Below are 25566 nucleotides of genomic sequence, written 5' to 3' on the forward strand. Positions count from 1 at the left end.
TTGGAATATTTGCACATCAGATAATTTTGCACAGTGAAGCCCCTGCACTTTTGGAATAACTTATGCTGTTTGCACATGGGGGATATTTATTGTATGGTGGATATCAGTAGTTATGCTATTTCATATTCAGAGGACTTTGAAGAAATAGACTGGTATTTTTTGACAATTACACCTGTCTGTACAAATTGGTGGATTTTCATGGACTAAACATTGCCATTTCGCTGGAATTATTTATTGTGTTGATATTTACATTCTTTTTTCTTCCACGCATGTGAATTATTTTGCACAGGTGTTGCACGTGAGCACCTTTTGTACACTTGTTCGGTATGCAGATTATATGATATGAGTATACTATACAGTGACACTACGCACTTTATTTGCAGATTTTGCACGTTTTTGAGTATATAATATATATTTTAAGTTTCATATTTACATTTTTGCACAGAAGTTATGTTTTGCACTGCACACTTTAATATTATCTGTTAGGTGTAGGCACCACAAGCCAACCTTTGCATCATATGTATATTGCTATATTTTTTTGAGTATTAACAATTTCACTATACTGTATTACTGAATTTATCTTTTATACTACATCAGGCTGTTAATCCTGTTCAATCTATGTTGTAATTTTTTTACACCTTCCACTTATCCTTTGAACAGCACAACATCACTCTCTTTAATAATGTGATGGCGATAGTAGGAATTTATACAATAAATGATGCAATATTTTTGAGCATTACAATTTAATCCTTGATCTGGAATTGAAATGCGTTTTTTTTAATGGAAAAATTGCTTTAAATGTGTGTATTTATAAAGTTTTGCTAATTAAAATTCGGTGTTAAAGAGACCCTGTCATAGCCAATAAGCAGCAAACCAAAGGCAGTTAGGCAATCTGTAATAAAATAGGATATGATTGTGGCAATCCTACAGCAAAATCAACACTTCAGGGACTGTTGAGCAGAGAGACTTCTAAGGCTACTGGCTGTGCCATTCCCTCTGACTCCTACAACATCTGTGTGTTTTACCAGCATGATGAAAACTCTCCTATGATCTGCACTAAAATCCAAACATAGTAAACAATGACACTCGGCTTACTATGCAGCATTTTTAGTGCTGATCTTATAAGAGTTCTCCTAATGCTGCTGAAACACAGTGATGATGTACAGGTTAGGTGTGGGCGGTAGCGCGGTGAGCAGCGTAGAATGCTCTAGTTGACACTCTTGGGATTTTGCTGTAGGCAGTGGCAGACTGATAACTCATGGGGCCCCCGGGCAATAGGAGATTATGGGGCCCCCAGGCAATCAGAGATTATGGGGCCACACAGTATACAAAAACACACACACACAGTATACACAGACATGTTTCTATTGGCTGAGAAGGTACTGGAGAGGTGGGGCAGCTATAATCTTGGGATTTTTAGACCAAAAGGATGTCGGGAAGGGACATTTCAGAGACAGATGTAAAAAAAAACACAAATTTTTACATACTGTCCCTGGTTTTACTGAGGCTGGCAACCCTGATGGGGCCCCCTAGTGGCATGGGGCCCTCGGGCAGTGCCCGAGTGGCCCAATGGTCAATCCGCCCTTGGCTGTAGGGCAGACTGACCATTGTGGATCCGTCACATCGGTGTTTCTGTAAATGCAGCGGAGAAGTATACAAACCCCTGACTGCCTTTAGTTTGTTGTGTACTGGGCTCTGGTAGGTTCTCTTTAAATTCCAACTGATCAGTGTTATAAATTAAATTAAAATATTTAAAAAATGTTTTTAACTGTTTGTAATCCGAGCATTCATTTAAATGAGATATTTTGGTTTATTCATTCAAATGTGAGTACATATGGATTAATAAAAAAAAATGTAAGTTAAAACCCCATCCTCTTTAAAATTAAAATGTTTGTAGAGGCAGTTTTTAATGGTTTTGGATAGAATTTGGATCCACTGTTAAATTTTTATTGCTGTCCGTATCCCTGATTCACTCTGTTTGATCGGTGGCCATTGTAACAAATGATGTGGGCATATTATCCTACTGGGCACAGACAGCAAAAAATAACATGATAGGGGTTTTATCCATTATCTAGTCAAATTCTAATTCAATTCTCTATTCAAAACTAAAATGAAAGTGTTGTCTATACATACACCTTACACAAAATTACTTCAGTGGAATAGAAATATGCAATTCAAATACACTGTATTTGGCTTACAAATTTTACTTTTTAACTGATTATTTTAAAAACCAGATACCAGTCTCATACACCATTTACCATGACCCTCATACAATAATACTTGTCACCCAGTGGGGCAGTAACTCTGACATATTACATATTACACCACTCCAGAAACAAAAAGTTTAAAAAAATACAGAGTTTTTCTTTCTTTTATACTATATATATATATATATATAAATATATATATATGGCTATATTTATATATACATATTTATATATGTAAACACACACACGTACGTTTAGGACCAGTTAATGGCCCACTAACAACTGAACACCTTCCTGCCAGATGAATGTTGCGATTTCCTCTGACAAAAACAAGGTTACATGCAGTCTCATCTCATTCATATGTGACTCTTTAAAATCTATACTATTTGTATCACCTTCATTCCTATTTATATATCTATATATACATACACAGTTTTCTCCTTTGGCGGAAAGGGGGAGGGGGGGTTTAAAAAAATATGACTGACTGCCCATTTTTTAAAAACATGAAGCGGCAAGCCTCAGGACAAAGGTGTTTGTATCTGTAACAAAACACATGGCAGACAACCTTAAAAACCTATTTTAAAACAAAATAAATACAATTTGGAGATTTCTTTAGCAGACTGATTTAGAAATCTATCTAGACTGGACTATACCCCATCACTGCGCAGGATCACCCTGTGACAGAGAGAGGGATAATCGCGCCATGCGCGTACTCGCGTGTGCGTGTTTACACAAACATTTTTATATTTTCTTTTTCATTTTTGATAGAACTTTCACTCCAGCATTTTCAAAGAACCCTCAGGGGTTAACAAATATCCAAGGCTTTTAAGAAAAAAAGCTGACATAATTAAACCACATAGTGGCTATGGATAAAAGGTGAGATTGTTAGATCTTCACTCCACCGCTCCCACCCTGAATTCCATCTGTCCTCTTCTCCCTTCAGCCGCTGTCTGAAGAAGTGTGAGGGGCAGTGGAAGGAGAGGTACGTCTCCGTGGGGGGCTCCATGAATTGTCCGAGCTATTGGAAGGGGGAAAAGGCCTGTGGGACCGCAGGAGGAAGAGTTCTCCCTGCTCTCGGAGCAGAGCCTGAGCTATAAGCCCTGGAAGAGCATGGAGAGAACCATTCAAGGAGTCAATCTTGGTCTCCAGGGTCATGATCCTCTTCTCAAGATCATCATTTCGTTCTTGCAGTTCAGACATGAGGTCATACATCACATTCTGCGTCTAAATAGGAGTCAAAAGATTATATTGAAATAATTAACATTTGGACATTTTCTACTATAAACATGGTATTTTGCAACATGAAGTTACATAAAAACGAAGTATCTAAGGCCCAAACGTTCTTTTTCATTTTGGAAAGAGTGGGGACTGTTTTGAACCCTTGTCAGTTTATTTCTTTGCTGATATGTCCTGTTGGTGAAATTTCCTTGAATTTCATGTTCAATGTGTATGTTGACCAAACTGGAGCCAAAATAATCATGTAAATACTCTTGGATCTGCACTTGGGTTCAACATATAGACAATGGATGACAACTGCCTGGGTACAAAGAGATGTTCAAATAGCAAGTTAGGAATAAGAAGTCAACACAACCAGGACCAAAGTGCTAAAACCAAACTATAATTATTATTGCCATCAAAGAATACTACTGTATAGATAGAAACATGTCAGTATGCTAGCCATAATACTTGATCACTGCCAAGGTGACTTTGGGTGTTCAGAGGCTTGATGCCACCCCAAAAATGTATGTAGGATCAACCCCTTGAAGTTCTACAGTACAAGACCACCTCGGAATAATGATTGAACAAAATTAGCTCTTCTCCTTTTCCCCAGTGCCATACAGTGCTGTACAGGTCTTCATTTGATTGACAAGATGTGCACTGTGTACTTCCATTCAGAGATTGCAAGTCAAAAGCTGAAGGTGGGTGCACAGAGCAAACCCTATCAATCAAGAGGAGAAACGTAGAGCACCTTTATGGTGGGGGTGAGGCTATCTGCACCAACAGACGTTTGTAGCATTAACCCTTGCTTAGCACATCAAACAGCAGCAGAAAACTAAAACCTTGTCTAGCTTGCAATGAATCAATATTCTTTTACACAATATTCTTTTACACGATTTGTACACCAACTGTATCCTCATTTAATTTTGCTATCTACTTGTGTTTCTGAATATCTACAGTGGGGAAAATCCCCTGCAGATTGTGTACGTTTGCCCACTTGCAAAGAAATGAAGGATCTATAATTTTTGTCATAGGTGTATTTTAAATGATAGAGATGGAATATCAACCAAAAATCAAAAAAACACATAAAACAAATGCTATAAATTAAGTTGTATTTCAGTGAGTAAAATAAGTATTTGATCCCCAAGGAGAACATGACTTAGTACTTGGCTTAGAAACCCTTGTTGGCAAACACAGAGGTAAGACGTTTCTTGTAGTTGGTGACTAGGTTTTCACACATCTCAAGAGTTTTAGTCCACTCTTCTTTACAGATCTTCTCTAAATCCTTAAGGTTTCCTGGCTGTCTCTTGGCAACTCTAAGTTTCAGCTCCCTCCATAAATTTTCAATAGGATTAAGGTCTGGAGACTGGCTAGGCCACTTCATGACCTTAATGCGCTTCTTCTAGAGCAAGCATCCCACCACGCAAGGCGGACACCACCTTGTGTCCAATTTGGATACACATTTTTCAGCATGCACTGCACTTCCGTCCCAGAGCTCAACACATCACAGGAAGCAGGATTGATTACTTCACTTCCACTCCTCAAGCTCAGCACGGCGGCGCCCCAGTCCCACAGTCCATTCATCAACAAAGTGAGTGACTTCTGGAACATAGTTCCATTTATTTGCACTTGTTCATGAACTTCATTGTTTCCCACTGCCTTTGGGAGAGGATTACTCACAGTCACCAAGTTTACATGTATAGTTGACTGTTGGCAGTGCAGCCCTGTTATCATCTTAAAGTCACAAATAGAAGACTCCAGGGGTAATTCATTACCAAGCAACTGTCATTTTATATTGTTGTGATTGACTGATTTAATGCTTTTAAGATCCCAGGAGGATCAGACATCTTTGTTGTTTTTTATCTAATAAATAGATTTTTATGTGTTTTTTACATCAGATTATGAGTTTCTCTGATGCGCTGTTTTTTGATTGTTTAATCTCTGCTTTTTTCCACCAAGTCCAAAGTGGTCTAGCAGCTGCACACTGGGACTAATTACAGGACATCTTCTGAAATAACGAGTATCTTAACATATGGATAAGCGTTTTCCACAAAGGGATTACTCATTTGTGCGCCAATGACTTTGGTTGTTGATGTTGCTTCTTCTAGAGCCACTCCTTTGTTGCCTTGGTGGTGTATTTTGGGTCATTGTTATGCTGGAAGACCCATCCACAACCAATCTTCAGTGTTCTGGCTGAGGGAAGAAGGTTCTTATCCAAGATTTTACAATACACAGCCCCATCCTTTGGCCCCTCAATGCAGCAAAATCGACCTGTGCCTTTAACAGAGAAACAGCCCCAAAGCATCATGTTTCCACCTCGGTGCTTGACTGTATGGACAGTGTTCTTAGTCAGCATTTTTCTTCCTAAAAACACAGCGAGTCGAGTTGCCAAAGAGCTCAATTTTGGTCTCATCTGACCACAGTACTTTCTCCCAATCCTTCTCTGAATCATTTAGATGTTCATTGGCATGACTTCACATGTGTCTTCTTTAGGAGGGGGACTCGCCGTGTTTGGAACAAGAAAAATGCTCACTATGACCCTAAAAACACCATTCCTACAGTCAAGCATGGAGGTGGAAACATTGTGCTTTGGGGCTGTTTCTCTGCTAAAGGTACAGACCGACTTTGCCAAATCGAGGGGAAAATGGATGGGTCTTCCAACAAGACAATGACCCAAAACATACCACCAAGGCAACAAAGGAGTGGCTCAAGAAGAAGCATATTAAGGTAATAAGGTCATGGAGATCTTAATCCTATAGAAAATGTATGAAGGGAGCTGAAATTTTGAGTTGCCAAGCGACAGCCAAGAAACCTTAAGATTTAGAGAAGATCTGTAAAAAAGAGTAGGCCAAAATCCCTCCTTAGATGTGTGCAAACCTGTTAACTAGCTAAAATAAATGTCTTACATCTGTGCTTGTCAACAAGGGTTTTCTCCAAATCACCAAGTACTAAGTCATGTTTTGCTTGGGGATGAAATACTTATTTTACTTATTGAACTGCAACTCAATTTATAATGTGTTTTTTCTGGATTTTTGGTTGATATTCTGTCTCTATCATTTAAAATACACCTATGATAAAAAATATAGACCCTTAATTTCTTTGTAAGTGGTCAAACTTACAAAATCCTAAGGGGATCAAATAATTATTTTCCCCACAGTACATACATACAGTATATAAATCACTTTATTTAAAATCTACCTAAATGCAGTCAAAATAAAGACACAAAAGCCCGCACAATGGACATAACTTATAGTCCGTTGGATGTGTATCTTGTGCTAATGTCTCTTCTGTTAGGTGAAATCCCCCCTTAGCCTATGCCCACCTTTTATGTCTAGCTCTCTCATTCATAGGTTGTGTTTCATGCATAGACGTTGTAGAAAGGCTTCTATGAATGGAGGAGCTGTGTGGAAAGGGTAGGCATAGTCAGGCACTCTTGACGAGAGCCTGTGACAGTTCCCACAGTTTTATTAACTCCCACCACACTGGAAGATTGTGGAGGTGGGAGAAGGGGGTACAGAGGGAGGGGGTGTAAGTTATGTCCGTTGTGCTGATTTTTCAGTTTTTTTTATTTTGATTGCAATTGGGCTTTAAGAAAGAAATTGAAAAAAATGAAAACATAACATCACTGTTTAATCACTTGACATCCACACTATGGCCGAATGACGGCCACAGCGCGGATGTGAATTCCCGGGAGGCCATCATATGACGGCCTCCCCTGTGCACGCTCCCCGCGCACGCCATGATCACTGAGTCACTGAGACCAGTCCCCGGCCCCTTACCAAAGGCTCAAAACAAAAGCTCGTGATTGCTTTTTTTTTCTCCTCACACTGACAGCAGAGGAGAAAAAAAAGCTGATCACCGGCTCATCTTAAAGGGACATCAGTTCTGAAACGGTAGAGGCAATTATGCCTCATATATGCCATCTGAAAGTGCCCACAAGTGCCACCTATCAAGGCCCACAAGTGCCACCTATCAATGCCCACCAGTGGTGCCAATCAGTGCCACCTAGAAGTGCTGCCTATCAGTGTAACCGATCAGTGCCCATCACTGCCACCCATCAGTGCTCAGCATTGCCACCTATTAGTGCCCATCAGTGCCGCCTCATCAGCGTACATCAATGACAGACAAAAATTACCCATTTTAAAATTTGATAACAAAATAAAAAAATATATATATTTTTTTAATTCTGTCTTTTTACCTTTTTTTAACAAAAAATAACAATCGCACAGGTGATCAAATACCACCAAAAGAAAGCTCTATTTGGGGGGAAAAAATATGATAAAAATTCATTTGGGTATAGTGTTGTATGATCGCGCAATTGTCATTCAAAGTGCATCAGCGCTGAAAGCTGAAAATTGGTCTGGATAGGGGGGGGGGGGGGGTTTAAGTGCCCAGTAAGCAAGTGGTTAAATCATACTAAATGAATTAATAAGCTATAAAATGAAAATGTGATGGTATATAGTTAGTGATAAGCTAGGCAAAAGGTTACCTCTTCCTCTTGGATGAGTCTCACCCTATTTATCATTGAATAAAGGTCTATTTCTGTATGTTTGGTGCTTTTGCACATAGGAAACAATTACAGGAGAGACATAACAATTTTCTAAACAATAAGCCTAGACATTACCCAAAATTATCTCCAAACCCCCTCTTCCCTTCTTAAGCATGAGCATTTTTGTTTGCTCTGCAGGAAACAGATTACATTAATTCATGTGATGTAATCACCAGATTCTTCCAGGGGCAGTTATTAAAAGCTCAGTTACCGATTGACACAGATACCCTCTTAAACCCCCTCTCCAGAATTAAACATCCCAAAAGCCCTTTCCCTACATATAGTGGGCAGGCGGACTCTTGACCATCTAGGCAGTGGCATGGTATAGCTAGGAGAGAAATGTTTGCTTATGGAGTGACAGAGAAAGGTGTGGGAGGTAGGTAGAGTACCTACTCTAGCAAGCAGAGCTGACAAAACTAGCTGGGATCTCATTGCAGTAGGGAGGCTGTCGGTCCAAACAGGAAGTTAGGAGCACACAGTATTTCAGTTTAACAAGGTATTTTTATGTACATTTGATGTTTTTAAAGGGATAATTTATTGCACTGAATATGTACTGCTGATTGGCTCCGGCTGTGTCCAATCACAGCGGGGCGCCCGCGGCTCACGAGCGTGCCCCAAATCCTGTGCATAAAATCACATACAGGTACGTGATTTCTCATAGAAGGGCCACCCTGCCACAGTATATTTGCGCAGGGGGTGGTCCAGAACTGGTTAAGGTCGCTTTAAAATTAAGCTCATCTAAATGTCATTCTACTGTCCAATGAGTGTGCACACAGAAAAATTATCTGTTTTCCTGTGCAGGCTGGTGTCTGAGCTTTATGGGTTTCCGGGACAGAGCCTTAAATTTTTAAAACACAAGGCACTGTTTACCTTTTTTTTTTCTTAACTTTATTAAAATGTCACAAAGTGAAAGACAGAGAGCTGGGGTGTGGTAAGGAAAAATGCAGACATGCTGCAGATTTCCGCACAGCAATATTCCGCACCTATTGCCTGTGCTTGTCTCGAAAAGTGTGAACGATCCTTTATGCTGATTCTTTCGAACATGGAATCATTTTTTTGCAGGACCCAGCCTTAAAGTGGATATAAACCCACTCTCATCCTTCTGCATGTATCCTTACCTGTCAAATGTCTCCCCTCTGTCTGTTAAGAGACCCGGAAAACTGCAGATTTTGTGGGTGGGTCTGTTGTCCGGCACTCACGGGTGGAGTCGTGATGTCAGTGGACTCCCCGCCCACCTCTACACTCCCCTTGTCAACATGCATTTTCTCCTGTGTATTTCTTACACTGAACTTCTGCTATCAACCAGTCAAAACCCAGGAAAGTCACCAGCATGCCTAATCATGCTGAGGTGTGGAGCAGCCAATGCTGGGAGAGCTGGAGAAGAAAGGAGGAGGGGATCTTAAGTACACAGAATGCCTCTCTCAGGCTTGTGCATTAGATATGTAAATCACCTGTCACTCACAGCAAGGGGGAGAAACTACTATTTCTCAGTGGGTCAGTTTTTATCTCACTCAAAAAGATAATAGGACTGCTCAGAGCTGGATTAACTCTTCGTGGCAAGACTGGGCACAGATGACATGAAATCCTATACTGTACAAGGTGCAAGCCATAATTAAAAAAAATAATTTGGGGGTTACAGCCACTTTAACACCAGAAAAGCTAATTTCGAACAAGAATGTGCAGCTAAATCAGAGAGGGACACCGATGATTTTTTTCTGGCTAACAATAGCAGACATCTTGCAGTTTCTGACAGAGGGATTCATTTACTAAAAGCAAATACATTGTCCGCTTTGCAAGGGAAGTTGCAATTTTCAAAGGGAATTTTGCCCAAGAGCTTACTGAATGAGATGAAGTCCTGCTGACGTCTGTCATCTGAATCATGTGAAAGCAAAAATGCTATTTTTTCAAATGTTCCTTGCACATAATTGGGTATTCTTTGTAAACTGTCACTTCATGACATTCACTAAGCTCTAGGGCCAATTCACTTGCAAACTCTATATGCCTTTAGTAAATCAACTCCAGAATTTTTATTTTAAGTGTAAATGAAATACAGGATCACTTTAATGCTACTTAGTCCCATGCCCTGTCACTTATATATGTTATCTGAATTTTTTTTATTGTGCCTTTAAAATGAAACTATTTTGCTTTGTTCTTTGGGCCCAATTCATTTACTTGTCACAGCTCATAACTATAAACCTACATTTCTAGGAACCTTTGTCCCACTTTACTGCAACTGAACTGCTTCCTCTGATTTTCTGATTCTAATACCATGAGTAATCTACCCAGTGGAGTGTGAGGAAAAAGGGATGTCTTTTCATCCGTCCGGTCAGCGAGCCTAATTCTTTTAATTGCCTTGCTTCCCTGGTGGTATTTTTCCATGAACAATTTGCATGTGTCTTGAAACATGCATGCCATATGGACTTCTACAGCAAATATGTCCTATGAGCAGCTGTAAAACCAGAAATGTGATTCTTCTGAGCAGCTAACTTGTTGAGGAAGCCATGCATTTAGCTGCAAGACTACCATAACCATACCCATAACCAATACCATAATTTTCTCAATTTTTACCCCAGCTAGGCAAGTTAATTGTGTTTATGGGGTAACATGTACAGTCTATCCTTTTCTACCAACTTTGTATATATACCATACAAAGCCATAGGAATACATTATTCCAATACTAACTACCTGACAAGCTGTACTCAGTAATAGGGATGAGCTTGATGTTCGACTCGAACATCGGGTGTTCGACCGTCTGCAGAAAAGAACATTATGAGGGCATTCACGGGAAGTTTGAGTGTTGCGGAATGTCCAATAATGCACTGCGAGATCGCAGTGCATTGCTGTATGATGATTGGCCAAAGCATGCAGGTCAGGTCACAGTGCGCTCTGCTGAGAGAGCCATAATTGGCCAAAGGCAGGGTGCCTTTGGCCAATTACATGATACTAGATACAGTCTAGTATATATATATATATATTTTTTTTTTTTTACTCTACATCCAGTGTAGCCTATATCTACAGTGCATTCAGTGGTGTACTGTTTCTAATACACTTCAGGTGGTGTATTAATATATGTATATACGTATATATATATATATATATATATATATATACTCAGCATTCAGTGTAGCCTATATATACAGTGCATTCGGTGGTTTATACTTTCTAATACACTTCAGGCTGTGTACACAGTATCTAATACAATGTGTATAGTTTCTACTACACTTCTGGTGGTGTACACGGTATACAATACAGTGCAGCCATTGTACAGTTTCTAATACAGTGCAGGTGGTGTACACAGTATCTAATACAATGTGTACAGTTTCTAATACAGTGCAGGCGGTGTATTAATATATATATATATATATATATATATATATATATATATATATATATATATATATATATATACATATATACATATTTTTTTTGCAATTGATGCGATTTCCATTTTTGATGCAACTGGTGCGATTTTTGCTTTTGATGCATATATTTTTTGATATATTTTTTTAAAAATTTTTTGGTAACCAAAATATTTTATTTTTCTCACCTTAATACAGTAGTTTTGGAGCACTGTTTGTTTTTACCACTTAGTGGTGTTTGGACATTTTACAACATTACATTCACGGGATATATATGGACTTTGAACTTTTCTATTACAATATCTTTTTCTTTTTTTAATACAAGGGCGTATTCATTAATATTACTGGTTAATTTAATTGAATTTTTTTTTTTTTAGTATGTTTATATTGGTGTCATAGGAGCACTTTTGAACACTCATCCTGTCAGATCACTCTTCAGGAAACTGGTGTAGTTCATCACTGTGAACTCACCCTATAGTGGTTTTTAGGCAGAGGTTTGCCCTTATCTAGGTGTACCTCCACATCCACTTACCCCTCATATAGGGTGTAGACCAATTTCTACCACACTGACCCAATTAGCTGTAGAGTCTTTTTGGGTTATATAAAGGGTGACTTGACAGATTGCCTTTCTACACATAGGTAGCGCCAAACACCCCACCTCTGCTATACTTTCACAAGGGTACAGTTGCAGAATTCATCCTGCCTTCGCAGAGGGTGAAACATCTTCAGGAGGCCTTGACGAAAGGTTTGTGTAACGCATTTCCAGACCCTGGGAGGTGACCATTTCCTGGTGCTGGACAATGTGTTGCTGAGACTTCATTCAGTCAGAGGAAGAGCGGTAGAGAAGGTGGCCAGCTGACCGATGCCTTTAAACAATTTTTCAGTCCTAAGAGCCAATGTCTGATTGGTTCAAGCAACCATCGCCAGCGTCTGCATTATATGGTTCAGGAATATCTAGGGCCAAGATCAGACTTGGAGACCTTTCCAACAGAGCATCAACTGGGTTACTGGGTCTTGAGGATGGACAACTGGTCAGAACTTGCAAATTATGCAATCGAGCTACTGGCCTGTCCTGCATCCAGCGTGCTTTCTGAACACACATTCAATGCTGCTGGAGGGTTTGTAAAAGATCAAAGAGTGCGCCTGTCCACAGACTCCGTTGATAGGCTCACATTTATAAAAATGAATCAGTCCTGGATCAGCAGCTATCAAGTACCTGATGCTGATGTAACTGATTGAATTTGCTATAGATCTGGAATCCCTTGAAGACTGCCTATGCTGCCTATCCTATTCCTCCTCAATCTTAATGATGCTAGCTTCCAATAATATTTTTGGTTTAGGACACCTCCACCACCACCCAAGGCCCCATTTCCCTGCCCCTGTTTAACCTCCCTGGCGGTGATCCCGAGTCTGGCTCGGGCTGGGATTTCAGTACCACGAGCGGTAACCCCGAGCCAGACTCGGGATCGCATCGCTGGATACAGGGAGGATACAGGGAGAAGTTACTTACCCTGTCCCCTGGATCCAGCGATGTCCTCCACGCTGTGTGATCGAGCTGTCCTCCGCTCGATTCACACAGTGCCGGAGTGCCGCCGAGCTCCATTCCCTGCAACGTTACGGCGCACGGGAGCGGAGATCGGCGCCAAATTCAAAAAAGTAAAAACACACACAGTACTGTAATCTTACAGATTACAGTACTGTATAAAAAAAATTACACACCCCCTTTATCCCTAGTGGTCTGTCAAGCGCCCTGCATGTACTTTTATATTATAAATACTGTTTTTTCTGCCTGGAATTTGGAGATTGCCCATAGCAACCAAAAACTGTCCCTTTATGTCAAAAGTAATTTTAAACCAACTAGAAAACAGCGATAATAAATTATAATCACTTGCAGAATTGAGCGATATCGATTTGTGGGGAAATTCGTCATCAAACACTAAATCTAATGACAGCAACGATTCTGCAAATGAGCAAATTTCAGTGTTTTTGGATATGATTACATTATTGAATATTTTTTTTTTATTATTTATTATCATTATTTATTATATTATAAACTTTATCATACCCGGGATGTCTACTAGACTCTGGTTTGAACATATTTAAGAGAGTTATTCCTAAGAATTGCAGACGTACAATATAAAACGCCAAATTTCCATGCAAAATAATTGTACCACTTTCAGCACCTAAAATCAGAACTAATCATACCCCCAGGGAGGTTAATGGGGCATGTAATTACAATTTTTGATATAATATTTAACAGAAGGGCCCGTTCCTGCACCCAACAAGAGTAACTGTGAGGGCTTACAGTGTTCTGACACCACCAAAACTAAAGGCCCAATTTTTCTGCCCCTGTGTAACCACTTCAGAAGATTTTACCCCCTTCCTGACCAGGCCATTTTTTGCAATATGGCACTGCGTCGCTATAACTGACAATTGCACGGTCGTGCAATGCTGTACCCAAACAAAATTGATCTCCTTTTTTCCCACAAATAGAGCTATCACAACTGCGGTTTTAATTTTTTGCCAAACAAAAAAAAGGGCGTCAGTTTTAGAAAAAAACACAATATTTTTTACTTTTTGCTATAATAAATATCACAATAAAAAAAAAAAAAAAACATTTTTTTTCTCAGTTTAGGCTGATATGTATTCTTCTACATATCTTTGGTAAAAAAAAAATCACAATAAGCATATATTGATTGGTTTGCGCAAAAGTTATAGTGCCTACAAAATAGGTTATTGATTTATGGCATTTTTTTTTTTACTAGTATTGGCAGCGATCTGTGATCTTTATCGGGACTGCGACATTGCAGTGGACAGATCAGACAATTTTGACACTTTTTTGAAACCAATGAAATTTAGACAGTGATCAGTGCTATAAAGAGCCACTGATTACTGTATAAATGTCACTGGCAGGGAAGGGGTTAACACTAAGGGGCGATCAAGGGGTTAAATGTGTTCTCTCCTTGTGTGTTCTAACTGTGGTGGGATGGGACTGACTGGTGGAGGAGATCGATCAGTATTCCTATATACTAGGAACACACAATCTGTCTCCTTTCCCCTGACAGAATGTGGATTTGTGTGTTTACACACACAGATCCACGTTCCTGCTCTATCACGAGTGATCGCAGGTGCCTGGCAGACTTTGCGGCCCCTGGGCATGAGCGTCAGCTCCTCAGTGATGCGGCGGCCCTTTACCCCTTCCACCGTACAGCTATGGTAATTCATGCAGGAGAGGCATTCTGCCGCTGTGAAATTGCGAGCCATCAGCTAGTGGCTAATCATTATTGATTGGTTTGCGCAAAATTTATAGCATTTACAAAATAGGGGATAGTTTTATGCCATTTTTATTAATCATTTTTTTTTTACTAGTAATGGCGGCAATCAGCGATTTTAATTGTGACTGAGACATTATGGCGGACACATCGGACATTTTTGACACATTTTTGGGACCATTGTCATTTATACAGCAATCAGTGCTATACAAATGCACTGGTTCTTGTGTAAATGACACTGACAGTGAAGGGGTTAACCAGGGGGTGGCAGTGTAGGGGTTAAGTGTGTCCTAGGGGCATGTTACTAACTGTGGGGGTCTGGGCTGTGTGTTAGTGAACACTGATCTCTGCTCCAATCACAGGGAGCAGAGATCAGTGTCACTTGTTGCTAGGCAGAACGGGGAGATGCTGTTTACAACGTCGTCTCCCCATTCAGCCTCCCCGTGAGACGATCACGGGTATCCCCGTGGCGATAGAGTCTGCGGGACCCACAACGGGACTCCGGGGGTCCCGACCGGCACTCGCGCACGCCGGCGGCGGCACGCACGCAATGGCAGGGCGGCAATTACAAATGGACGTACCTGTACGCCAATTTGCCCCATCATGCGCCGGTTGGGAAGTGGTTAATGCATAGACTACATTAAGGTGAAAACATTTTTACCTTTATAACCCCTTTAACCACTTCAGCCCCAGAAGATTTGGCTGCTCAATGACCAGAGCATTTTTTGCGATATGGCACTGCGTCGCTTTAACTGACAATTACATGGTCACGTAACGCTGTACCTTATTTAATCGTCTCTGCGTTTTTTATTTTTTGCGCTATAAAAAAATGTGCAATATTTTATACTGTTTGCTATAATAAATACCCCATTTTTTTTTTTTTATATATTTTTTTCTAAGATTAGGCCGCTATTTATTCTTCTACATATTTTTGGTAATAAAAATTGCAAAAAGCATATATTAATTGGTTTGCGCAAAAGATATAGCATCTACAAAATAGGGGATAGATTTATGGCTTTTTTTTATATATTTTTTTTAAAGTAATGGCGGCGATCTGCAATTTTTATCGTGACTGCGACATTATGGCGGACAGATCGGACACCTTTGAAACAATTTTGGGACGTTAGGCAATTATACAGCGATCAGTGCTATAAAAATGCACTGATTACTGCATAAATGTCACTGACAGGGAAGGGGTTAATACTAGGGGCGATCAAGGGGTTAACTGTGTTCCCTGACTGTGTTATAACTGTAGAGTGAGGGGACTGACTATAGGAGATGACAGATCGTGGTTCCTAGCTATTAGGAACTCACGATCTGTCTCTCCTCACAGAACAGGGATGTGTGTGTTTACACACACACATCCCTGTTCTGCCTCTCATGCCCACGATCACTTGTGGCCGGCGGTCATCGCGACCGTCGGCCACGAGCATCGGCACCCCCACCTCTGGCAGCGTGCGCCTGCTATCCCGCTTAAAGGAACTGACGTATAGCTATGACGGCTTGCAGAATCATGCCGACCTGCCGCAGTCATTATACTGCGGCTGGTCAGCAAGTGGTCCACGCCATTTTATTTTTTGGTTTGGTTATTTTTTGCACGGGGTTTCACTTACTATTCATACCAGACCCAAAGGGCCTGGTAATGGACTGGGGGGGACCCACGCTGTTTTTTTCAATGAATTTTATCTATATTGCTGGGATCCCACAATACATTACAGCTGCGAGCAGTTTTAAGTTCGATTTTTTCCTTTAGAAATGTCATTTTTCTGTGGTACTGTTATAAACATGGGAAAGATGTGCTACTTTACAGGCATACTAAGGAGACCCCCCAGACACGATATTTAAAGGAATATTTATTTTATTGTTTCACTTTAACAGCTTCCGGACCAGTTTTACTGCAGCAGGCTCCCCTGCGCGAAACCCCATTACTGTAAGTGATCTTGCGGGGTCTGGATAGCAGGCGCACGTGCTCTGGCCACGAACACTCGTGACCAGGAGACAGAACAGGGACGAGTGTGTGTAAACAGACACTTCCCTGTTCTGACAGGAGTGACAGATCATGTGTTCCTACCAGGGAACAGAGTTAACCCCTTCACCGCCCCCTAATCTTAACCCCTTCACTGCCAGTGACATTTTTACAGTAATCAATGCATTTTTAATCACACTGATCGCTGTATTAATGCCAATGGTTCCAAAAATGTGTCAAAATTGTCTGATGTGTCCACCATAATGTCGCAGTCACGATAAAAATCGCAGATCGCGGCCATTACTAGTAAAAAAAAAATAATAAAAATGCTATAAATATATCCACTATTTTGTAGACTCTATAACTTTTGCGCAAAAAACAATCAATATACGATTGTTTTTTACCAAAAATATGTAGAAGAATACATATTGGCCTAAACTGAGGGAAAAAAATAGTTGTTTTATATATTTTTGGGGGATATTTATTATAGCAAAAAGTAAAAAATAATGCGTTTTTTTCAAAATTGTCTTTTCTTATTTATAGCGCAAAAAAACGCAGAGTCTATCAAATACTGCCAAAAGAAAGCTCTATTTGTGGGAAAAAAAGGACGTCAATTTTGCTTGGGTGCAACGTCATACGACCGCGCAATTGTCAGTTAAAACGACGCAGTGCCGAATCACAAAAAGTGCTCTGGTCAGGAAGGAGGTAAAATCTTCCGGGGCTTAAGTGCTTAAGCATTATTAAAATTACTGTTCCTGAAAAAATGTCAGTTTTTAAAACTTTTTTGGGGACCCTGGGGCAGGACCCAGGTCCCCAAACACTTTTTATGGCAATAACTTGCATATAAGCCTTTAAAATGAGCACTTTTAGTTTTTCATGTTCGCATCCCATAGATGGTGTTCGCAAAATTTTTTGCCTGTTTGCCTGTTCTGCTGCGAACTGAACCGGGGGGTGTTCGGCTCATCCCTACTCAGTAACTTAGCTTTCACATTATTATTCCCTGGTCCAGAGAAAGAGATGCTTACAAATGGAGTACATTTTTGTTAGCTAAGCAGTGTCGATATGCTCACAGTTAAAGTGAACCTGGAGCTGCATTTTTCTTGCTAAAGCACCACTATCAAGGAATTTAAGCTCCTGCAGGTCAGGCAGCGAGATCAGGGCCATCTTTAGCGCAGGGCAAACGGGGCACCTGCCCTGGGCCCAATGTTTGTAGGGGGGCCCGCACTGCTACCCGCGAATTGCCCCAATGAAGGTTTTGCAGAGTGCACAGAGGACACGGGACCAGAGGCTGTATTCCCGTGCTAGCCAGCTGAGAGGGGGCGGGGCCGGGAGCTCCACTGATGCTCTGACCCGCCCCCCGTGCAGCTGTAGTGAGAGCCAGTGATCAGAGTGGGAGCGTCAGTGGAGCTCCCGGCCCCGCCCCCGGACCTCTGTATTCCCCAGCAGTATAGAGGGGGCGGGGCCGGGAGCTCCACTGACGCTCCCACTCCGATCACTGGCTCTCACTACAGCCGCTCTGTTCCGAGCATACAGGCTGCACGGGGGCGGGGTAAGAGCGTCAGTGGAGCTCCCGGCCCCGCCCCCTCTTAGTTGGCTAGTGCGGGAATACAACCTCCCGCGCCCTCTGTGCACTCTGCAAAACCTTCATTGGGGCCCCAATTCACGGGTAACGGGGCCCCCCTACAAAGCATCAGTGGAGCTCCCGGCTGTTATAGTGAGATCAGAGAATGGAAGCCCCGCCCACATACCTCTAAATGTATGTAGTGTGTTTGGCTGCTCAGGTATGTCCTTGCACCCATAAAATGCCTGACTGCTTAAACCCTGATCTGTGTTATTCAACTGTCAAGCTGTGCGTTGCTGAAAGTTCTCTGACCGTCACCTGTAGCATGTCCACAGTCTCTGATTGTCTCCTGCAGTATGTCCGCAGTCTCTGATTGTCTCCTGTAGTATGTCCGCAGTCTCTGATTGTCTCCTGTAGTATGTCCGCAGTCTCTTATTGTCTCCTGCAGTATGTCCGCAGTCTCTTATTGTCTCCTGTGGTATGTCCGCAGTCTCTTATTGTCTCCTGCGGTATGTCCGCAGTCTCTGATTGTCTCCTGCAGTATGTTCGTAGTCTCTGATTGTCTCCTGTAATATGTCCACAGTCTCTGATTGTCTCCTGTAGTATGTCGCCAGTCTCTGATTGTCTCCTGCAGTATGTCCGTAGTCTCTGATTGTCTCCTGTAGTATGTCCGCCAGTCTCTGATTGTCTCCTGTAGTATGTCCGCAGTCTCTGATTGTCTCCTGTAGTATGTCGCCAGTCTCTGATTGTCTCCTGCAGTATGTCCGTAGTCTCTGATTGTCTCCTGTAGTATGTCCGCAGTCTCTGATTGTCTCCTGTAGTATGTCTCCAGTCTCTGATTGTCTCCTGTAGTATGTCGCCAGTCTCTGATTGTCTCCTGCAGTATGTCGCCAGTCTCTGATTGTCTCCTGCAGTATGTCGCCAGTCTCTGATTGTCTCCTGCAGTATGTCCGCAGTCTCTGATTGTCTCCTGCAGTATGTCTGCAGTCTCTGATTGTCTCCTGCAGTATGTCCGCAGTCTCTGATTGTCTCCTGTAGTATGTCCGCAGTCTCTGATTGTCTCCTGCAGTATGTCCGCAGTCTCTGATTGTCTCCTGCAGTATGTCAGCAGTCTCTGATTGTCTCCTGCAGTATGTCCCCAGTCTCTGATTGTCTCCTGCAGTATGCCCGCAGTCTCTGATTGTCTCCTGTAGTATGTCGCCAGTCTCTGATTGTCTCCTGTAGTATGTCGCCAGTCTCTGATTGTCTCCTGCAGTATGTCGCCAGTCTCTGATTGTCTCCTGCAGTATGTCGCCAGTCTCTGATTGTCTCCTGCAGTATGTCCGCAGTCTCTGATTGTCTCCTGTAGTATGTCGCCAGTCTCTGATTGTCTCCTGCAGTATGTCGCCAGTCTCTGATTGTCTCCTGTAGTATGTCACCAGTCTCTGATTGTCTCCTGCAGTATGTCGCCAGTCTCTGATTGTCTCCTGCAGTATGTCGCCAGTCTCTGATTGTCTCCTGCAGTATGTCGCCAGTCTCTGATTGTCTCCTGCAGTATGTCCGCAGTCTCTGATTGTCTCCTGTAGTATGTCGCCAGTCTCTGATTGTCTCCTGCAGTATGTCGCCAGTCTCTGATTGTCTCCTGCAGTATGTCGCCAGTCTCTGATTGTCTCCTGCAGTATGTCCCCAGTCTCTGATTGTCTCCTGCAGTATGTCCGCAGTCTCTGATTGTCTCCTGCAGTATGTCCGCAGTCTCTGATTGTCTCCTGTAGTATGTCCGCAGTCTCTGATTGTCTCCTGTAGTATGTCGCCAGTCTCTGATTGTCTCCTGCAGTATGTCCGTAGTCTCTGATTGTCTCCTGTAGTATGTCCGCAGTCTCTGATTGTCTCCTGTAGTATGTCCGTAGTCTCTGATTGTCTCCTGTAGTATGTCCGCAGTCTCTGATTGTCTCCTGTAGTATGTCTCCAGTCTCTGATTGTCTCCTGTAGTATGTCGCCAGTCTCTGATTGTCTCCTGCAGTATGTCGCCAGTCTCTGATTGTCTCCTGCAGTATGTCGCCAGTCTCTGAATGTCTCCTGCAGTATGTCCGCAGTCTCTGATTGTCTCCTGTATTATGTCGCCAGTCTCTGATTGTCTCCTGCAGTATGTCGCCAGTCTCTGATTGTCTCCTGTAGTATGTCACCAGTCTCTGATTGTCTCCTGCAGTATGTCGCCAGTCTCTGATTGTCTCCTGCAGTATGTCGCCAGTCTCTGATTGTCTCCTGCAGTATGTCCGCAGTCTCTGACTGTCTCCTGTAGTATGTCGCCAGTCTCTGATTGTCTCCTGTAGTATGTCGCCAGTCTCTGATTGTCTCCTGCAGTATGTCGCCAGTCTCTGATTATCTCCTGCAGTATGTCGCCAGTCTCTGATTGTCTCCTGCAGTATGTCCGCAGTCTCTGATTGTCTCCTGCAGTATGTCCGCAGTCTCTGATTGTCTCCTGTAGTATGTCCGCAGTCTCTGATTGTCTCCTGTAGTATGTCGCCAGTCTCTGATTGTCTCCTGCAGTATGTCCGTAGTCTCTGATTGTCTCCTGTAGTATGTCCGCAGTCTCTGATTGTCTCCTGTAGTATGTCTTCAGTCTCTGATTGTCTCCTGTAGTATGTCCGCAGTCTCTGATTGTCTCCTGTAGTATGTCACCAGTCTCTGATTGTCTCCTGCAGTATGTCGCCAGTCTCTGATTGTCTCCTGCAGTATGTCGCCAGTCTCTGATTGTCTCCTGCAGTATGTCCGCAGTCTCTGATTGTCTCCTGTAGTATGTCGCCAGACTCTGATTGTCTCCTGCAGTATGTCGCCAGTCTCTGATTGTCTCCTGCAGTATTTCGCCAGTCTCTGATTGTCTCCTGCAGTATGTCCCCATTCTCTGATTGTCTCCTGCAGTATGTCCGCAGTCTCTGATTGTCTCCTGCAGTAAGTCCGCAGTCTCTGATTGTCTCCTGTAGTATGTCGCCAGTCTCTGATTGTCTCCTGCAGTATGTCCGCAGTCTCTGATTGTCTCCTGTAGTATGTCGCCAGTCTCTGATTGTCTCCTGTAGTATGTCGCCAGTCTCTGATTGTCTCCTGCAGTATGTCGGCAGTCTCTGATTGTCTCCTGCAGTATGTCCGCAGTCTCTGATTGTCTCCTGTAGTATGTCGCCAGTCTCTGATTGTCTCCTGCAGTATGTCGCCAGTCTCTGATTGTCTCCTGCATTATGTCCGCAGTCTCTGATTGTCTCCTGTAGTATGTCGCCAGTCTCTGATTGTCTCCTGTAGTATGTCGCCAGTCTCTGATTGTCTCTTGCAGTATGTCGCCAGTCTCTGATTGTCTCCTACAGTATGTCGCCAGTCTCTGATTGTCTCCTGCAGTATGTCCGCAGTCTCTGATTGTCTCCTGTAGTATGTCACCAGTCTCTGATTGTCTCCTGCAGTATGTCGCCAGTCTCTGATTGTCTCCTGCAGTATGTCCGCAGTCTCTGTTTGTCTCCTGTAGTATGTCGCCAGTCTCTGATTGTCTCCTGTAGTATGTCGCCAGTCTCTGATTGTCTCCTGCAGTATGTCGCCAGTCTCTGATTGTCTCCTGCAGTATGTCGCCATTCTCTGATTGTCTCCTGCAGTATGTCCCCAGTCTCTGATGGTCTCCTGCAGTATGTCCGCAGTCTCTGATTGTCTCCTGTAGTATGTCCACAGTCTCTGATTGTCTCCTGTAGTATGTCGCCAGTCTCTGATTGTCTCCTGCAGTATGTCCGCAGTCTCTGATTGTCTCCTGTAGTATGTCGCCAGTCTCTGATTGTCTCCTGCAGTATGTCGCCTGTCTCTGATTGTCTCCTGCAGTATGTCCGCAGTCTCTGATTGTCTCCTGTAGTATGTCGCCAGTCTCTGATTGTCTCCTGTAGTATGTTGCCAGTCTCTGATTGTCTCCTGCAGTATGTCGCCAGTCTCGGATTGTCTCCTGCAGTATGTCGCCAGTCTCTGATTGTCTCCTGCAGTATGTCCCCAGTCTCTGATTGTCTCCTGCAGTATGTCCGCAGTCTCTGATTGTCTCCTGCAGTATGTCCGCAGTCTCTGATTGTCTCCTGTAGTATGTCTGCACTCTCTGACACTCTCCTGTAGTATGTGTATTAATGTACCCCTTTACTTGCTCAATTATTTAGGATTGCTCCACTGCTCAGTGAAAGTGAATGATGTGCATTAACCTGTAGCAATTAATTAGCGAACAGTAGTGATCTGCTTTAATCTCTAGCAGCCAATCAGTAAGTGGTAATGATGTGCATTAACCTTTAGCAACAATCGGCAAGCAGAAATTATGTGTTGTAACCTCTAGCATCCAGCCAGCGAGCAGTAAGGATAGGCTGTAACCTCTGGCAAACAATTGCAAGCACTGCGTGATCTGCTGCAGTAAACTGATTTTGAGTCTACCTGCTATTTTTGTATGTCTCAGAATGGAGGGGGGGGCCCCAAGAAAATGTTTGCCCAGGGCCCAATCAAAATTAAAGACGGCCCTGAGCGAGATCATAATTACAGTGATTACATACATTACAGTGATGGGCCAATAGTGAGACAAGAGTGGGCAGGGCAAGGGTGTTGAAATAACTGATCGAACTATGCATATGCCCTGGGATTCAGTACTGAAAAGCTTGGTTGTAAAATAAAGAGTGGCCCTATTTCTATGAAAAAAAGAGATGTTAGAATGGAGCATAAATAGGGGCTCCCTTAAAGTCAAGAAACAAATCCAGTACATATTCAGTGCAATAAATTATCCCTTTAACAACATCATATGTACAGAAAAATACCTTGTTAGACTGAAATACAGTGTGCTCCTAACTTCCTGTTTGGACTGACAGCATCCCACCGATTGTTCTCAGGAGAGGCAGAATGGCGGCCTGCCTATGTAAACAAGGCAGACCTCCGTTCTGTAAAAGGGAAAAATTAAGATCTTGTGTTTCTGCTAAGACAGATTTCTGTTTTCCCCTTGTCAAAGCACATTCCCCACAGTTAGAAAGCACCCTCTAAGGCAGTGATGGCGAACTTTGGCATCCCAGATGTTTTGGAACTACAGTTCCCATGATGCTCATGCACTCTGCAGTGTAGTTGAGCATCATGGGAAATGTAGTTCCAAAACATCTGGGGTGCCAAGGTTCGCCATTGTAATGGAAATTTGTAGGTTCTGTATATAATTGTATTCTATTTTATGTGTATTGCACAATGCCCTCACTGTGCACACGGCACTAATAACATGTTTTGCATTCTTTCGAGTTCTGATTAGAATAAGCCTGCCTATGTAACGCCCCTTGTTACCATAAATGTACAATTGTAATATTAATGTGATACCTACGTAATCATGTGTATAAAAGCCTTCAAATGCGTCATAATAAAGGAGAACGGTTATTTGGAAAGATGCTGAGCGTATCTTTTGTGTCTGTTCCCTACTGCAGTAGTTATTAATTTGGAACCACTAATCAATATGAGGATAGGAGTTGCCTATCATCAAAATATCCATTTCAGGTGGCGAAGCCAGCCCAGCAGGGGTTATCAGGTGACCCTGAGTATCCGAAACAAGGAGCTTGAGACGATCCGGGAATTTCTGATAATCAGCCGGCTGAGGTAAGCCTTTTGCTTACATTTGAGTTATCAGACTTCCTTGATCGGTAAGGCATTTTCGGGACAAAGGGTACCTATTTTACTCCCCTTAATCGAACTGTATTGATTAGTGGTTATATGTTATGTTGTCACTGTCTACTGTCCATCAAAGTGTTATAGAGAAAGAGAAGAATAGTGCTGTTCACAGAGTATAATGTAGTACATCTGCTAGATAAAGTAGTTTAGAGGCAAGAGGGTATAGGCACACGTAGAGAAGACTGGCCAGTCATTATGGGCATTAAATTAAGTAAGGGAATGATGGGTAAGAGACCCTCAAAAATGCCCAGCGCAAGAGGAGCGCTATATATGAACCGAAGGTGCGGTTCCGCCTATACTGAGCCCCTAGATTAATGGTTAAAGTGGACAGGGATCCACAAAGGGTAACTGGGTTACCACCAAAGTCCATAGGGACAAAGAATCATGCAGAGTATACAGCTAGAGAAACAGCGATTTATGTGAGCAGGATGGATCAAGAGTGACATTAACACGAGACAGAAAGGGACTTTTTGATGTTAAGTTGTGGGATGAATTTGGGGTCAGGCACTACAACTAGTAAAGTCAAGAAACAGTAATGAGAGTTAAAACAGAATGCTTTATATGTTGTCAGAGAGGGAAGATGGGATGAGCACTATAGCTGCCCATCTGATCATAGAAGGTACAGTAAGTGAAGTATGGTATTACAATACATTGGATGCAAAGGATATCAGAACGAAATAAAGAAAGCAGAAGTTTAAGCAAGGAAGTATTAAAAAAGCGTTAAAAGAAAGTGAGAGAATGATATGCATGTGTTGTGTACAAATGGGAATAATGTAAGCAATTTTAGAGATATATTTGAGTATGTTTGTGAATGCTGGAACCTTTAGTTCGCTCGCTTGTGTCATGTACGCAGATGTGACCCCCCCCCACCTTTGTGCTCTCCTCAAAGAATGTAGCTGGGATGAGAGTTGGTGATAAGCTAGGAGGACATCATGCCAATTTCAGTTTTTTAGACAAAACATTTATAACAAAATGTGCCGGGTTAACGAATCTAATGATAAACAATGTGATCACAATTATTTTTGAATCTGTTTTCCAAACATGGTAACATGAAGGTTACAAATTAACCATGTCTTACACAAATTGAATATCTTTTGATAGTGGAAACAGTGCATTTAAAAAAAAGAGAGAGAAATTGAGTAAAATTAAGTAATATGTCCTCCTTTAAGGACATTTATCTGTGTATATATATTAGTGTGTGATATTGAAATTATCATATGAGTATTAATATGAGTTTAACAATTTTATTAATAAATATAGATATATTGAAACTGGTTTAGACAACCTTTGGTTGGAAATGAAATCCAGGTTAATGGGGAAATTGGTAAAAAAGGAATTAGTTTAGATTAAGATAACAATTTTGTAATTTTACATTTATTGAGTGGAGAGAAAAAAAAGATTAAGATGAGGTTGTTAATTTGAATACAGCTGCAATAATGTTTAACAAAGCCAAGATGAATGGGATACATATGGAAGTTTTTCTACAGAAATTAAATCTTAAAGTCTGATAATTTAATGTGCAGTCCATGATGTGAGAGTAATAATAACATTTAAATATAACAGACCCATCACATCAAGTCCACACACCCTGTTAGGATAGCTGCTGCCTGCAGCCAGTTGGTTTATATATAAGGATGGCCAAGTGCTTTCTGGTCTGTCATACATATGGTTGGTCCTTTTGTTTTTATGTATTTTTATTTTTGAAATCCAAAGCAGAATGTGTGGATTGTGAAATGATGTGCCCCTTTTCCTTGTAAGTGCAGT

General features: G+C 41.9%; 1 protein-coding gene across 3 annotated transcripts in view; it reads right to left on the reverse strand.

Moving 5' to 3' along the window:
* Nucleotides 1–639: 639 nt before the first annotated feature.
* KCNN1 (potassium calcium-activated channel subfamily N member 1) overlaps nt 640–25566 on the reverse strand; it is a 210757-nt gene continuing 185830 nt past the window's right edge. For all 3 annotated transcript variants that reach the window (XM_077475545.1, XM_077475542.1, XM_077475544.1), the window contains exon 9: nt 640–3431. In XM_077475545.1, the coding sequence (XP_077331671.1) occupies nt 3147–3431 (285 nt within the window). In that variant the 3' untranslated portion in view covers nt 640–3146. The remainder of the gene's footprint in view (nt 3432–25566) is intronic.

Source organism: Lithobates pipiens, unplaced genomic scaffold (assembly GCF_037356315.1).
Source record: "Lithobates pipiens isolate NorthernLeopardFrog02 unplaced genomic scaffold, aLitPip1_a1.2 Scaffold_13, whole genome shotgun sequence".
NCBI lineage: Eukaryota > Metazoa > Chordata > Amphibia > Anura > Ranidae > Lithobates > Lithobates pipiens.